This window comes from Rattus rattus, chromosome 12 (genome assembly GCF_011064425.1).
Source record: "Rattus rattus isolate New Zealand chromosome 12, Rrattus_CSIRO_v1, whole genome shotgun sequence".
NCBI classification, from domain to species: domain Eukaryota; kingdom Metazoa; phylum Chordata; class Mammalia; order Rodentia; family Muridae; genus Rattus; species Rattus rattus.
This window is the reverse complement of record NC_046165.1, coordinates 57097408-57114364: the sequence shown is the minus strand read 5'-3', so window position 1 is coordinate 57114364 and position 16957 is coordinate 57097408. Positions and strand designations below refer to the sequence as shown.

Sequence of the window (16957 nt, the reverse complement as noted above, 5' to 3'; positions counted from 1 at the left end):
GTTTTTTCATTTTGTAGTGTTTAGGGTTTTCTCGCCTCTACTGGCAGAGCCTCATGGGAGAGGCACCAGCCCGGGCTAGAGATTTGATTTCCAGCCCTCAGGCCACCCCTTGCACTCACAGCTGCCCGCAGCAGGGGCCATATTCTTGATACTCTACTACCTTGGGATTTTTTCAAAGCTGCTTCTCTATGTGTTTTCTGCAAGCAACAGCCAGGCCTTTCTTTTCCACCAGTTTAACTATTCGATGGTCTCTCAGCCTGTTGGAAAGTAGCAATCCAAGCAGCCATGGTCACTTTAAGACCCCAGCATGACAACAAGACCCTGGGGACAGTGACCCAGCTGCCTGACAGTGAAATCTGCCACCGATTTCATCATCCCTGCCACTGCCAGGCTGAGGAGACAGCTAATAAACAGAGCTGGAGCAGAGTGTTGGGTTAGAGTTGGGAGCAAGTGCAACTGCTAGGTTCCCTTTCTAGTGACCAGAAGGACTGCATTTAACTCAACAAATGGTTCTTCTGCCAGTCATGCCTGCCCTGAGTATGCGGAGCTCTATATAGTTCCCCATGAGAGTGAAAAATTACCGAAGCGTGACGTTGAGGCGCGGGACTCAATGGGGTGAAAATCAGGGCTGGCTAGCCTAGTGCCTCAAGACAGGGAAGGTTCTAGATAATTCGGCAACTTGACCCTGCTCCGAGACAAAAGATATCAGAACCAGGAGGATTGGTCACAGACCTCCGAGATCATGGGCACGTAAGTGCCAGACTCTGGGTTTGTGTTTTGTTGTGGCCTTAAAATAGGCAATTGTTTTTCCGTGAGGAGTGATGTCTGTTTACTTCATACTGGACCCCAGGAGTTATGTCTACTCCTGCCTGTCCTTGGGAGAGTGTCTGTGGTGAAGCCAAATGTCAAAAGGGTATTGGGGACAGAAACATGGAAGAGCTAATAGGAGCCCGGTGTTTAGTGCAGGGAGAGAGTGTTTGCTTGGCTTGGGGAGCTCTGGGTTTGACCCCCTACTACTGAAAAGAAAAGAAACAAGAGAGAAGAGAAAGGAGGGAAGAAAGAGAGAAAGCAAACAGAAGAGAAAAACGAGGAGTGCTGGGCATCTAGCAGGCCAGTGCAAATGCTTCTAAATGCAGTCCTGCAGTCACCGTCCTGCAAACCACAGCCCCGCAGTCACCATGCTACAAACCGCAGCATGGTTATCCAGTTATCTTGCCATGACCAACATATTTTATTTACTTATTTTGTTTAGTCTATCTATTATCTACCTATCTACTATCTTCTATCTATCTATCTATCTATCTATCTATCTATCTATCTATCTATCTATCTATCTATCTACCTACCTACCTACCTATCTACCTATTATCTATCTATCTATCTATCTATCTATCTATCTACCTACCTACCTATTATCTATCTATCTGTCTGTCTATCTGTCATCCATCCATCTACCCATCATCATCTATCATCCATCTACCTATCTATTATCTATCTGTCTCATCTATCTATCTATCATCTATCCATCTATCTATCTATCTATCTATCTATCTATCTATCTATTCATCTATCTTCTTATCATCTATCTATCTATCTATCTATCTATCTATCTATCTATCTTCTATCTATCTATCTATCTATCTATCTATCTATCTATCTATCTACCTACTTACCTACCTACCTATCATCTATCTACCTATCTATTATCTATCATCTATCTATCTATCTATCTATCTATCTATCTATCTATCTATCTATCTATCTATCTATCTATGTATCCATCCATCTATCTTTGGTTCTTTGAGACAGGGTTGCTATGTTGCTTTGGCTGTCCTTGAACTTGCTCTGTAGACCAGGCTGGCCTCAAACTCAGAGATCTGGCTACCTCTGTCCCCTGAGTACTGGGATTAAATCGTCTGCACCACCACCACATGGTCCAGCACACACACACACACACACACACACACACACACACACACACACACAGTTGTAATGTTAATATTTAATGTTGTCCTGCTTCTCTCCACCTCCTCACTCTGATTTCTCAGCTGATTCATAGGAAAACAAGCAGAAATGTGGTCAGCCTTCTTGGGAATCTGCAGGAAGGCCCCCATTCTGAAAATTTACCATTCCCAGGGTTCCAAATGTTACTACAAAATTAAATAGTTTTTTTTATAAAGAAGAGTGAATAGTACCAGAGTCTCAAATTGCCACCAGAAATAAATATTTGCTACATTGTTGGAAGAAACACAGCCTAGAGAAAAAGAAGCAGGAAAGCTTTACTACTGCACTTGACCAAGTTGTTAATTTGAAGAGCCTCTCAGAATGTGATGTGTATATACTGGACCACTCTGAGTTCTCACCCCTATCCCCAATCTAGAAATGTCTTCAGGAGGCAAATGCACACCAGCCTTGCTTATTTCTTCAGGTCTTTGCTAGGTGAGAGTCACTCTGTTAATGTGTTTAACTGGCTTAGAATTAACGTGCTGACTTCAGAGTCGCCAGAACACCTCAGTCTTTCTGAGTGCAGTTAGCTTCTTCATGGATGAGCAGTATACAGAAAGGCTTATGAATTCTAGGATCTGGTTATCTCCAGGGCTAGCCTAATAACGCCTGTCCATTTTATTTCACATTTTAAATATACATTAAGATGATACTCATCGCCTCAATGATGAACATCCCAAGTACTTTAGCGTGTACACATCAGTGGCTTTAAGGAGAAGTTCATGTACAATGCTCATCTCCATCCCGGGTACTTTAGTGTGTGCACGCCAATGGTTTTAACACATGGGCAGTGTTGTGCTACCACCACTCCTGATTTCAGAACATTCTCATCACCTTGCAAATTACTTCGTGCTTCCCACTTCCTGTTTCTTCTCAGTTACCTGATACCTCTGATTGGCCTTTTACCTTTGTGGGTCTATCCTATATAAATCCACATAAATCATATTAATCAAACCCCTCAGTATTTCAGGGGTCTCTCACGTAGCATAGCGTTTTTGAGGTTGGTAAGGTAGCAATGCCTTATTCTTTTTTTATAGCTGAATACTATTCCATTGTCTGTGTAGAATGCATTTTGCTCACCTTTTATTTAGTTAACTAACATTTGTGTTTTATGCCTTTAAAGCTTCTGTGATATTGAGTTGTTTTTGGAACATATGTTTCAGTTCTCTTGGGGACAGAGCTAGGAGTAGCATTTCTGGATCACAGGGTAGGTCTATCTTTAACTTTTTGAGAAACTGCCAAATTCTTTTTCACAGTGGCTGCACCAGTTTGGATTCCTAGCAGTCATGTGTGAAGACACCAGTTTTTCTAACTCCTCATGGTTTTATTACATTTTTTTTAAAAAAGGTTTATTTTATTCATAACTATGCATGTGAATGTAAGTACAGTGCTTGAAGAAGCCAGAAGAGGTTGTTCTTTCACCTGGAGCTGGAGTTGCAGGCAGTTGTGAACCTCCCAACGTAGGTGCTGGGATCTGAACTTGGTTCTCTGCAAGAGCCACGTTGCTCAGAACTGCTAAGCTGTCTCTCCAGGCCCGTGATTGATTTTTAAAACGAGTCACCCTACAGCAGTAGGGTGGAATCTCATGACTATTTCAATCTGTCGGTCACTCCTGACTGAAGCAGGTTCTGCCAGCACCCTTCGACATACTTACCACTCACTTGCACATCCATCTCCTTTGGAAGACGCCCATTTACGTCCTTTGCTCATTTTGAAGCCAGGCCTTCTTTTTTCATTGTTGAGTTGCAAGAGCTCATTGTGTACCTAAGGTACATGGTGGGGTCCTCCTTAGTTGTGTGACCTAGCAATTTTAGAATCTTCTCAGATTCCAGGAAGAAAGTAACCGTCAATAGCAGCTCTTTTATGTGGCGAAGACTTTTATGAAGGAAGGACTGTCTGTGTGCTGTTATGGTCAACTGAGAAACTGGGATCAGATTTCAAATGTGACACAAAGCCAGGGATAGTAGGTGAGGACAGAAGTGGGAGAGCGATCTCCAGAAAAGGACTTGGATCACATGAATCATTCAGTTTGACAAGGGTGGCAGTTCTCTGCCTCATAGTAAAACAACTTCCACTAATGATCAAACACATACTGGGTTGAAGAATGCTTTTGTGCAGATCTGAACAGAGCATAAGCATTTCTCTCAAAACCATGAACCTAATCAAATACTTTCTCTTCTCCTAAAACCGGTAGTACCAAGAATCTTTACCCTAAACCCCTTCAAGTCATCGAACAAGACTAAATCATTATATGAAGCAGATTTTCCAAGACCGAAACCAATCTCTTCAGTTCTGTTCAAATCCTAAAGACCATCGGATATGTCATTAATTGATGACAATTGTCTGTGGAAATATCTGGGTCTTAATCCTTGTCTCTAGTCCCTTTGGGGATCAGGTCAAAGATATGGTCTTTGTGCCAACATGAAGCTAGATTTTCATAAAAAGCTTAATATTATAAAGATTCTCGGAGCATGCCTCAGGGTTCCATGGGCTCCTGTTCTAAAGCAAGGATGTTCATCTAGTACCAAGGATGTTCATCTAGTACCAAGCAGCATCTTTAGTGTAAATCAGCCCCCAATTTCAGCACTCTGTCCACACAGGGCCTGCCCCAATCTCCCAGACACCCTTTTGGGTTTAAATGTTACCTGTTCCCAAGTGACTTTTAGCTCCACATCCCCATACTTAATCCTCTTTGGACATAGCTAAAGCTTCACCTGCCTTCCTGGACATCTTCCCGTCAATGACTAATGAGCACGAGCTCAAATAGAGCTCAACATTTACCCCTTGATTAATTTCCTCTTTGTCCACTGGTACAGTACCACTTCCTCCTTCTCCCAAGCGTCTGGCAAGCCCACCCCTCTCTCCTGTGATGGATGGGTCCCTCCAATCTTCCCTAGTTCAATCCCCTCTCAGCTCTAATGACAAATGATCTATTAATACACTACATGGTTAGCTACCAGCTATCAACACAAAACCCAGATTCTAAAAGGCAGATAAGATACTTTGCCTCATCCTCTCCACCTCAGACAAATCTTCTACTCCCTCACCCCAGGAAGCTCCCATATGTCATCGACTGCTCATGAGCAAATCCCGCCCCCCACTGTTTTCCATCTTGGCATCTTCACGCATACTCACATCTCCTTCTAAGAACCCTTCACTGCTTTTTAATTTCTGACTCTTCATCAGCATCTTCAGGTTCACATCTGTGTGTCACCTTCTTGGTGGGGCATTTTTCAGCACCTCAGAACTATTGGTTTCTTAGCCAACATACCATTCTCCGCAACGTCTGACAAGTGCTACATTTTCTGGTGACGGGTATTCGTCTCTCCAGCATATGCTTGTTGAATGTAGTTCGTGTGGTCTCACCTGTACACAGCATCATAAAGACACTCTGTAGGGCTCATCAAATGGCTGTCCACTCAATTTTTAAGAGAAAAAGAAAGAAAAAAAAAGTAGAGAGAAGTTAGGATTTCCGGGACCCCTTTCCCTGTGAAAAAGGAAGAACACTGATGTCCAGTGTAAGCAAAGTCAGAATGAGCCCCATTCTTTATTTCTCTGCCATATGGATAGAGAACAGGCAGTTAATAAACCCAGGGACAAGTTGGCACATTGCTGTTTCCCATGTCTACTTTCTAAAGCACGGGTGGAGCTAACGACAATTTTGGGCTCATTGTTGCTCAGTCTCCATCACTGATAGGCAAATTGGCTCTGTGGCAGGCATAGTGAAGACCTGCATGCCCTCATCCAGCTGGTTATTCATCTGCGAACATCACAGAAAACATTCTGTGTGCTGGAGACCTAGCACAGGCAACCCAAATGCAAGCCAGCTCCATCTTCAGTGTGATACAGGAAGTAGAATTTGGGAATGCTTCCAAATGCTTTCCAAAGCCCAGGTCTGCTTCTCTGCACTCTTTTTTGCAAGGAGTCCTGCATGGCGTAGTTGTCTTGGTGCTTGTTGGAGCTCAGCCGTACAGTCAGTGAGGATGACGTAGAGTTCAGTTAATACTCAGCATTCTAACAACGTTAAGTGTGAGTGTTCTTCCCAACACTTTGCAGAGCTTACCTATGTTACCAGCAGATCTTCCACGCAAGACTGGGCACTCACTTCTATAGAGGGCTTCATGGGATTTTCCATGAAGCATCCTGGTGTCGGTCTCATTGACATGTATCCTACCCCCAGAGCAGTTTTGATATGTGTCCTACCTCCAAATCAAAATGGAGGGCAGGATTATTGTAGGGTAAATATTAGGATAAAGAAAGAGACTCCAGATATCTTAAAATTGTTCCCCAGTCAGTCCCTTTAAGTTCCACCAAATGATTTGTTTTCAGTGGTTTTATTGAGATAAATGAACAGCAACTACAAAAATCAAAATTTTTACCAACTGTTTTTTCTCTCTGACCGTTGTAAGACCAGCAAAGACTCTAGCCAATGTCCACTTTAATTTGCATTGCTACGTTAGGCAGAGAACCATCCAGATGTCACAACCTCCTTGACCTTAAGATAAGATGTAACTTGACATGGAAGGACCCTTGAGTTTCTAGTATAAGACAAAGTTATTTATAGGCTGGGTGGAGAAAGACGGAGGAGCTGAGTTGGTTCTTGGACTGCATCTATTCCTACAGGATGAGGTATAGACGAGGGGCATCCTGAGGAGATTTACAGGGGCTCTCCAGGGGAGCCGCTGGTGCTTTAGGGAGCGTGCCTAGAGCAGGCCTGTCAGACTTCTGAAGTAAGAAATGTGTGGTGCTGGAGAGAACAAAATCTCGGACACAGATCTGCTGGTGTAAGAACTGACAGTCGTGGAGTAGCTGGAAAATGCGACAGTCCTCATGTTTATATTGTAGCGTGCCTCAGCCACACAAGAATGATGGAGAAATTAGCTTCTCTGACAAAAACACCTCGTCCACACAGCTGGGTGTTCACCATTAGTCTGTTTGACTGAATGAAGTAGGAGCAAAGGTCATGGCTACTCATGTCTTGGAACTGGGCCAACATCTATCCAACAACCCCTTATGATGTTTTTAAACCCCTAGCTCTTATAGAAAACTTTTTAATGGCACTACCATCTATTTTCCTTAAATAAAAAATGTTGAATGTTTCTCTCACACCCGTTGAAGAGGGAAAGGAGAGTTTAAATTAACTCCAAATGGTACGAATTTAATAGAGCTCCAGCTGCCTGCAGGTTTCTTCAGTGAAACCTTGGTCTGAGAGCTGCCCCAGCTGCTGTGCGATCTTGAAGCCCATCCCATTTGAAAGTCACTGTGCTACCGGGCCACAGTTCTAAACACATAATGAAAACCACTTGACTTGGGCCCCTCTGATCAGCAGCTGAGCCCATGATCTGGTCATAAAGCAAACCAGCTAGTCCCAGGGACAACAGCGATCTCTCAGGAGTCGAGGAGAAAACCTCTGAGGGGCTTTTTACTTTGCGGTAGCAACCTTCACCTTCACACCTCTTGACATTTGTTATCTCAAATGAGGTCAGGAATCAGGGTGATACCAATTTTAACTAACTTTCTTTTTTTGAGAATTTTGAGTTCTTTTTGGGAGAAAGGGAACACACAGATGTCCAAGCTGATAGACACATAAACAGCTTTTAGGAAAGAATGTACCAAACTTCAGACAGGTGAAAGCCAATCCTAAAATGCTCAAATGACTCAGAGGATGCAAATTTGGGTGCATTGTGCCCACCCTAGTCCAATAAGATGTAGAAATTACTGGGATACAGACCAGAGGTTTCTCAGTTCTGCGACAGGAATGAATGGCTTTTTAAACTGCCGATGAGGAGGCTCTGTGTTTCTGATTTTTGATGGACAGCAGGTGACTCAGGAAGTCCCTTGGGAGCGAGTGTGGGGGCAGAATATTGTGGTGTCGAACAAAGAACTGCATCAAATGTATTGTGTGGTTCCCACGAGGCTCCCAAAACTCTTGCTAGTAAAATACTGCCCTTGACTACAACATCCTTCTTGGCGTTAAGTTTTGATGGGAAAAGCAGTGAGGCTGATGGAAGAGACGAGGTAGGGTGGTATGGCAAGTGTCCGTGGCCTTTGAGAAGAAGGGAGCTGAGAGTTGTGAAGCTGATGAATGGACTAGAGGCTCTCTAGGGACAGCATGAAAAGCTGGCTAAAAAAAGTCCTGCCTCTTTATTTCGCTACATATTCAACTGGATTTTTTTTTTTTTAAAGCAAGTCTGACCTAAAACATTTCTAGTAAGTGTAAAAAAAAAGAACTAAAATAATTGATGTAAAAATAAATACAAGTTCTATTCTGAAGCCAAGCTTGCCGAAACAGCCCAGTGGAAGACTTTTCGCACAAGCCTTTTTCAGAGCCTACATTGGCCCTGGGCTTTTGCTTGGTTTTGCTTTCAAGTCAGATAGCATTGGGTAGACAGCTCATTCAGTCAAGAACTTGTCTTGCAAGTATCTGTAGAATTTACATAAAAAATTCTACATCAGTGGGTGACATGGAGGCAGAGGTAGAGGCAGGCAGGTCCTCAAGAAGCTCACTGCCAGTTAGCCAGACTTTGTCTCAAACAAGAGGCAGAAGGCACATGAGTTGGTTCCTCAATATTCACTGCCCTCTAAAACCTGCATGGGTGCACACACGTGTATGGACACAAACCCATCATGTGAGTCCCCTCAACTAGTACAACTCAAGTTTTAGAATTCTTCATGACAATACCAAGGCCTTCGAGTCAGGTTAGTTCCTCTCATTTTAGGGGCTCAAGAGTGTTGAAAGGTGCACAGTTTAGTTTTCATGGATATATTGCTATCCAGGGACAGTCGCTGATGTCTTTTGTTTATCTTGGTCCATCTTCCATGTAGGCTGCGAAGCATTCAGAGCCTGGAGGCTCAATGCTAACTTGATGGCTGCATACAAATGGTGCACACGCATATATGTAGGTAGACACTTACCTCCATAAAGTAAAACCCTTGACGGCTGCTTGAAATACAGCACTGTCTAGTCAGTTACAATTCTTGGTGTCAACAATCCCAGAATCCTTTGGCCAGTCACTATGGCAACCAGTTTTGTGTTCTCCTGTTTGGGACTTGATACTTCATGGAACAGAAACTTTACCTGCAAAGAATGTGAAATAAAGCCTCTTTCTAAGAATCCTGGGAATACGTCAATATATTTTTTATGGAAAAAAACCCACACTTGTGGGATAGGCAGTTTAAGGTAATTTGAGGGACTCCGGAGTCCAGTCAACAAAGATGAATCTGGGCTTTAAATCTGGCTTGAAAATACATGTGCCAGCAGTGAGATGGATACCAAGAAGCAAAGTGCAATAGCCAAACTGTTGTTAGGTTGGGCAGCATTAAGGCGAGCTCGGGCAGAATTGTTTCCTTAGACCCTTCTTGTCAGTTATGGGGATTAGCTGGCATATTGAAACCACAATGCATAGTTCTTCCTCCAAGGTGGACTCCCAGCTAGGTTGTCTCCCATGGCAGCGGTCTGCCGTGATCCCCTCTTACTTTAATGGCCTCTGTGTCGCTTTTCTCCTTCCACAGGTGGAATATAAAATCCCCACATACAGTTGTGCTTCGGGAAAGCTGAAATAACACGTACAGCAACCGAACAGTAATAAGGGGGAAGCACATCATGAATCTAATTCCATTTCCAGATGTAAAATGTCATAAAGGTTTTTTTCCCCCATACTTGGCAGAACAACGGGAATTTCTGAGAGCATTTTATTTCGCTGCATGTATGCATGTTCCTAAGTAGGGGTATCAGAGAGGCCTCGGCAGTGAGCGAGCTATAAATGCCTTCTGTTACCGCTTTGCTGAGGCCCCACATTGAGCTGAGAGGTGTATGACCCTCACAGAAATGGCAGGAGCCAGTGCCTGACTAATAGTAGATCTGGCGTGACTTTAGAGCAAGCACTCTAAAGATGGGGTGGAGGGGGGTAAGGGGCGGGACAAGGGGGCTTCTAACCAGAGTCATTACTCTCTGCAAACAATGGGATTGTTGTCTATTTCAAAGAGCAAATTGCTTAGCCTTCCCACCCATTTTTCTTCCTGACTTCTTCATTTTTAATCATCTTCACATAGTTGCCTTTGGAGACCCACCTGGGTATGGGGCGAGAAAGGGTGGCAGGGAAGGACTAGATCATTCCTCTGGCTAACGTGAACCAACAAAAGTCATATAGTCAGAACTTTGAGAATAGAGCTTTTGATAAATAGAGCAGTTCCAAAAGTGTAGTGCAAGGTGTAAAAATAACCCATGGTGTGGATAAGTCCGTTTTGATGTCTACTTGCCATGCGTAGAATATTAATACCAAAGAAACTGTTTAAAAATTAACTGTGAAGGCAGATTAACGGGCTACTCCCACTGTGACGTTGTATGAACTGGAAAGAGCATTTTCTACCTCAGCTCCTGCTTGGTATAAATCACCAGGGTAAGAAACATGGGCTGTCTTAACGGTGATAAAGAGAAAAATAGAATTTGAAGAAGGCAGTTTTCAGGTGGACTTTGTAAGAAACTGCTCGCATGATTGTGGGTTCCGTTCTCACATCTGTCTTCGTACTCTTCAAGGGACCACGATGTCAGTGTTGCCCTCCTGTCTGTCTCTGCTAACACTACCTTATCATTAGGTGACTCAAAATAGAGGCACACCAGGGCAGAGGCAAGTGAATGGCTGTGAATTTGAGGTCAGCCTGGCCTACACAGTGAGTTTCAAACTACCCAGGGCGACCTGACTTCTTTTGCAGAGAACCTGCATTCAGTACCCAACACAGACATAGTAGCTCACAAACATTTGTAACACCAATCCCAGGGGACATGATGCCCTCTTCTGGCCTTTATGGGCACCAACCACACGTGTAGTATATGCACAAACATGCAGGCAGGACACAAACAAAAAGTTAAAATTAATAAATAGTTTTTTTAAGGGAGGAAGAATGAGACTGTGCACTCACTTGTCTGTTAGGTCTATGTTTACTGCCTAACCAAAAATTAGAGTTGACAGTCAAAATAAAACAATGAGTTGCAAAAAGGAAGGACCACTCTCACATAAACCGTGAGTGAATTCAACTACTCTCCCCTCCCCTTTCTCAGAATTTTGGTCTGAGGGTATCTTGAGATGATTGAATTGCTTGCTGTGTGGGTGTTGAAGTGCCTGAGGATGGAGCTACCATCCACCAGGACTTGTGCAGATCTGAAATACAGACACATCAACAGAGAGAAATAAATGGAACTTGTCACCAGGATGAGCGGCAAACGCGGAGGTCCACCCCTCACGAATTATGGACATCTGTATTCCTAATTGGCATTCTTTCGGGCTGTGCCAGCAGACTGGCGGTGCCAGGAGAGCAATAGCCTCGGAAAAGATGAGATGTCAAGTTTAGGTGACAAGAGACATGGATAAGGCATAGGCACCCTATTGTACGGAGTCTCGGTCCATATGGTTGCTATAATACTGGCGATTTTGGGTTTGAGGGACCTCCAAATGGCATGTTTCGTCCAGACCGAAAGTGCTTCTTTCAAAGCAGATGGGTTTACAATCTTAGAATAACAAGTGGTTCTGATGGTTGCACGACCAGCAGAGTCAGCGGTAAGACGCATATAAATAGTTAACAAGGTAATGGTAAGAAATGTTGACCTTGATTTGTTTAGCTAAGATGTAAAGATTTTTGAAGGTCAAAGGTGTCCTTGTGTAGTGTTTTGGAGTCTAGCTGTGTCTGACCCTCTAACATTAAGCTGCTGTAGCCTGCAGTTTTGAAGAGTGAAGCAAACCAGGGGGAAAGCGAGGAGGGGGAGAGAACAGGAAATGGAGTGAGGTGTTTCAGGAAGTTGTCAGGGGTTGACTGATTGATTCCAGATGGAAGGGGTCAGCCTTTGTGACCCAGGAAATACTCACTAGGGGAAAGAAGTTGGCTTGGGGAAGGGGAAGGCCTGGGAGTGGGATGATGTTGGAATGTGCATTCTACTTCCTTTAGCCTTAAAACATGGAGAAGTCCTTACTCCTTGGGATAGAATAATATCAGCGTTGTCATCATCCATCAGAAAACAGAGAAGGAAGTTAAACCTGAAGCCTTGACTGAGCCAAATGGGTCTTCCCGTCCATAATGCAGCTTATTCTTCTAGAAGTAGAGAATGTATGTAGAATCCAGAGTTCAAGCATGGATAGGGAAAACTCATGTCTGATTTCATGTGCTGGAATTTGTGAATCAAATCCATTAGGTTTTTTTTTTTTTGCAAAGTTAGCTTAATTGGCAGGCTTTCCTAAGCACTTCACAACTTCACAGCCTAAGGTATTTGGAATATGAAAAAAAGAATTTCATGCACACGCACACACACATGCACACAAATGAACATACACACATGCACACACGTACATGCATGCACATACATTTGGACATAATTTAAAATCTTGTAATAAATTTTGCAGACACTGAAATAATTCAGGTTAATTCCCTTGCTGTCATGAGAGGCCAGCACTAGCCAGCAAAAGATTAAAATTTATTTCCATTGTTAATAGAAAATAATGAAGTGCATGTGAACCACTAGGGTATATCATTCGGGAAATGTTCACTTTGGAACTGAGTCTTTCTCCACCCAAAGTGGACTATGATGAAATCTGCTGGCTAGAGAAAGCTCTGCATTTTGTGGCTGGGATGCATAAGAAGTGTCAGTGAGCAATGTGACAAGCTTGTGCAATGAATCAGACAGTTCCTGAGTGACTATTCCTCATAGTCTCAATGTCCTCGGATGGAGCTGGGCTTCTTCTTGGTGTTCCCAGTCTTGCTTGTTAAGGTGTAATGCTTGAAGTTCTCTCTTTCATTTTTGTTTTATGCTTGAAGATCTATTTTGCACACACAGATTAATGCCTGCCCCTTCCCCATTCTACTGTTTTCAGAGTAGCACAAACATAGGTGATGCTGTTTAACACACAGTCTCCAATCCTGTCAAAATGAGGTCTGTTTCTTCCTCTGACTCGAGGCGTAGTCTTGTACTCTCTGAAATCACTCTGATAAGCACTCAGGCCTGGTGTACTTGCCAAGAGTGATGGATGTCTGCTTTGCGGTCGCCACCACTGGATAGGAATTATCAAGAAGGACTTTTCTCAGACGTTCACATGTTAACACAGACACAATTGGAAACAGACCTAAGGCTAGACAGGCTACATCCCTGAATTGTGAGCAATTATATGGGCGATAATTTCCTGAATGACAACTGAGCTTCCTTTAAGTTTGTTCTCCGAGTCCCCAGGGCCTGTCATGACTCCTGATGTGTAGTTGGAGATCAATGATTATCTGTAGAGTCAAATGATTGAAACTCATTTATATCCATGTAAAATTTTCATATAGGATACATCAAGCCCACAGAGTGAGGCTACACGAAGTGATTTGTGGAACCATGGGTCCTGGGGATTCTTTTAAACCTATCAAATTATGAGTCTTATAAAATGCTAAAAGATGCCATCCCAGTGGCTGATAGCTCAGCCAGTACAATGTCTGCCACAGAGGCTCAAGGCCCTGAGTTCGGATCTCCACTCTAAAAAGCTACATGTAATGGTGTGTGCTCACAGTCCCAGTTTTGGGAAAGTGGTGACAAGGAGTATCCCTAGGGCTACTGTCAAGCAGCCTAGACTAATTGGCAAGCTCCAGACCAGTGAAAGACACAAGACAAGGTGGCTATCACTTGAGAAATGCCACCCAAAGTAGTTGACCTTATATATGCATTCCCATGCAAAGGGACACATACACATTCACACACACTCACACACACACACACACATACACACACACACTCATACACACACTCACATATATATATACACACACACATACTCACACACTCACAAATTCACACACCCAGTTACATATTCACACATATACATACACACACTCACATACTCACATACACATACACACTCAAAAATACACATACACACACTCACATATACATATATAAACACACACATACACACATTCACTCACACGCCTGAAATTCTCTTCAAGGCAAAAGAAAACAAAGAAAGAAAAGACCATTCCTTGGGATTATATCTAACTAGGAAGGGGAATGTAAAATCATTTTCTGAAGAGATAAAACATTCTATCTCTTGAGAGGAGAATGGGTTATGCCATGAAGGTTTACTATAACACTTTCGGACCTGTACTTGTCACAGTTTTCCATACAATGGGAGAAGGGAGGGGACCGTGGGATCTATGGGATGAGAACAGCAATGTTTGAATGGGTTTTGAAGTTGAATGATGGGTTCTCAAATTTTGTTATGCTGGTCTGTCATCTTATTTGCCTTAAACCATCCATAATAAAAAGGTGATTTTTGGGAAGGCTGATTTCTTTCCTATTGAGATCTGAGCAAGGCCATGTCTCTCCACCCTCCTCTTTCATTTAATAAGTTGGAAAGGCGTGGTAGAGCAATTACAGGTAGAATGATAGCAAGAGTCTGCATTAGGGCCACAGGCAGAGAGAGTCATTCTGAAGCACGGCTCATTAGATTATTCACTGTCCTTCCTGGAAGAGGTGATACATATTTATGAGCATGTATATAATAGGTTTCTTTCTCCAAAGAGCCATGGAAAGCCTGACGTGCATAACTGCATGAACTGAGTAGTAGCATTCCTTCTGGGACACCCTTCTTCCTGGGTCAAGTCCAAGGGTGGTAGGTGTGACCACGCATGCTTTTTTCTGTCTCTCTTAGCTCAGCTCTGCCTTTGAACTTCTTTCATGATCTGACCAGCAGCATATGTAACAGAATTCAATTCTCTTTACATAGGCTAGCTACCATTCTGCAGTCTGGTCATAAGACCTCTGAGAGCAGTGGTGTGGGGAGGCCTTTCAGTTGCTGTGATTACCAGTGCTAATATCTCTCTTTCTAGAACCTTCTTCAGAGTGTGGACTATGCTCGAATTGGACTAGATAATGTCTTCTGTCTTACTAGCTGGACAAAGGAGGAAGGAGTAAGGCAAATGGGACATGAATCACACTTCAGCCTGTATTCTATATCAAATATAAATATGCCAAATGCTTTACATGCACCATCTCTCTATCTCGTTCCGGGCTGCAAGAGAGATAGCATTGTTTATGTTTCCTAGATAAGAAAAACTGAGATTTTCAAAGGTTCGGTGATTTGTCCATGAGTTTATATTAGGGCGCAGTGGCCTGGGATTTCAATTTGGTTTTCACTCCAAGTTCTTATTCTTCATTGTTTCACACCCATCCCTGCCCTTTCCTCCAATTAGATACTAAACATTCCGTATTTCCCATACTGCATTTAGGGATCCTCGTCTTCTCATGGGATCTTTATCACTGTTTACATGTGCAGAGGGACACTGGACACAACCGATCAGCTAGTGTTCCAATGACCACAATCCAAGGGACAGGATTTTGGTTTCCAAGCTTGGAGAAATGAGCTTCCTAAAGAAGGTTCTGCCTCAGTTCCTGCATTGTACTGTCTGCAGCTGTGGCTGCAACTGGAAGACAGTTCTACTGTGATGAGATTTCTGGAAACAGCCAACAGAGGGCCAATTTTTCCTGCATGACATTGACAGAGTTTGAACTCAAAGACATAATAACCCACGAGCCAAAGGCTGTCTCTTGTTCTACTCCAAAACTTTTGTCCTGTCTCTTACTCACCTTGCAGAAGTATTTTACAAGGACTCCTGGTACACTAGCACCCTGGTGTGAAACTGACCAAGCTCTCCCCTTTTTACTTTAAATGCAGGTCGTGTTGTCTACAACAGTCAATGTGGATGGACATGTGCTGGCTGTTTCTGACAACATGTTTGTTCATAACAACTCTAAGCATGGAAGGAGAGCAAGAAGGCTTGACCCATCAGAAGGTAGGGCTGGGACCCAGCCCAGAACTTGTTCACATCACTTGTTTGTTTATGGATAGTCTCGAGCCCAGACTGGTCTTGAGCTTACTATCTAGAAATTACCTTTGATCTTCCTACCTCCACCTCCCAGTGCTGGATTGCAGCTGTCCACCATCACACTCAGTATCTGTGGTCCTGGGGATTGAACTTGGAACTTCTTGTATGTTAAGCAAGCACTCTACCACCTGAACCACATTCGGCCCCACGGGCCTTTCTAAGAGCTGCTAGACATGCTGACCGTACTCCGCCCCATCCAGCTCCCAGCCAGCATGCAGCGCTCAGTCTCTTCTATTCCAATCTGTGTTTCTCTTTCAGAGAGACTGGTGTTTCAGGCAATTGTGGGCCTATGACATCTTAGTTAAACAGGAACAGTACAGTGCCAGACATGCATGAATAAGTGTCAGATGTGTCTTTAAACAGATTGTGGGCAAAACAAAACAGTGTGCAGAGTGAAGCTGACACTAATTGATTTTTGTTTGCTTGGACAAGAAGAAATCATGGGCTGCTCTGGGTCGTTTTCCAAGTGCATTAAACTAATTAGAAATACTGGTAACTGTTAAATTTCAAGTTGTCCAAAAAAATTAAAGTATATCAATGGACAAACTGACAAACTAAGTGAACTCCATCTCACTTGCCTTCCCTGCTTTTCTCACCCCAAACCTGCTGGTATTGGAAGACCTCATGCTATGGAAAAGAATGAAATCCAGCTATGAGTTTACTGTTGATGCTTCGCTCACTACATATTGCCCACCAGCCCTCTTCCCAGCTCAGCCCTTAAAACGGATCTTATATCTTTTAAAATAGGAATTAATGAACTGAAAGAAAATGATTGAATCAGTAAAGAATTTGGAGTGGTGTTAATTCTCCCACAGTGGGCACTGAAAGGGAAGAAGAAAATCCCAGAGTTCAGAGCTCTGAGCCCTTCGACTTTCTTTTGACTGATTGGATGTGATTGACTGGCCGTTCAAAGGGGGCTCATGTTTTTGGAGTCCTGCCAAAGTTCTCCTCCACCTTTGACCCTGTCAACTTTGGAAATGGAGTGATGGATTGAGTTTAGTTATGGCCTGAACATAGTATTGGGTTCCTGTTGGGATGCAAAGTCCAGAGG

General features: G+C 43.2%; 1 protein-coding gene across 7 annotated transcripts in view; it reads left to right on the top strand.

Moving 5' to 3' along the window:
- The window catches only part of Ebf2 (EBF transcription factor 2), a 199940-nt gene that overhangs the window by 141591 nt on the left and 41392 nt on the right, over positions 1 to 16957 (top strand). For 5 of the 7 annotated variants that reach the window (XM_032917570.1, XM_032917573.1, XM_032917574.1 and 2 more), the window contains one exon: positions 15696 to 15813. In XM_032917570.1, the coding sequence (XP_032773461.1) occupies positions 15696 to 15813 (118 nt within the window). Of the gene's footprint in view, positions 1 to 15695; positions 15841 to 16957 lie in introns of all 7 variants that reach the window. The other 2 variants (XM_032917571.1, XM_032917569.1) reach the window with 1 other exon arrangement.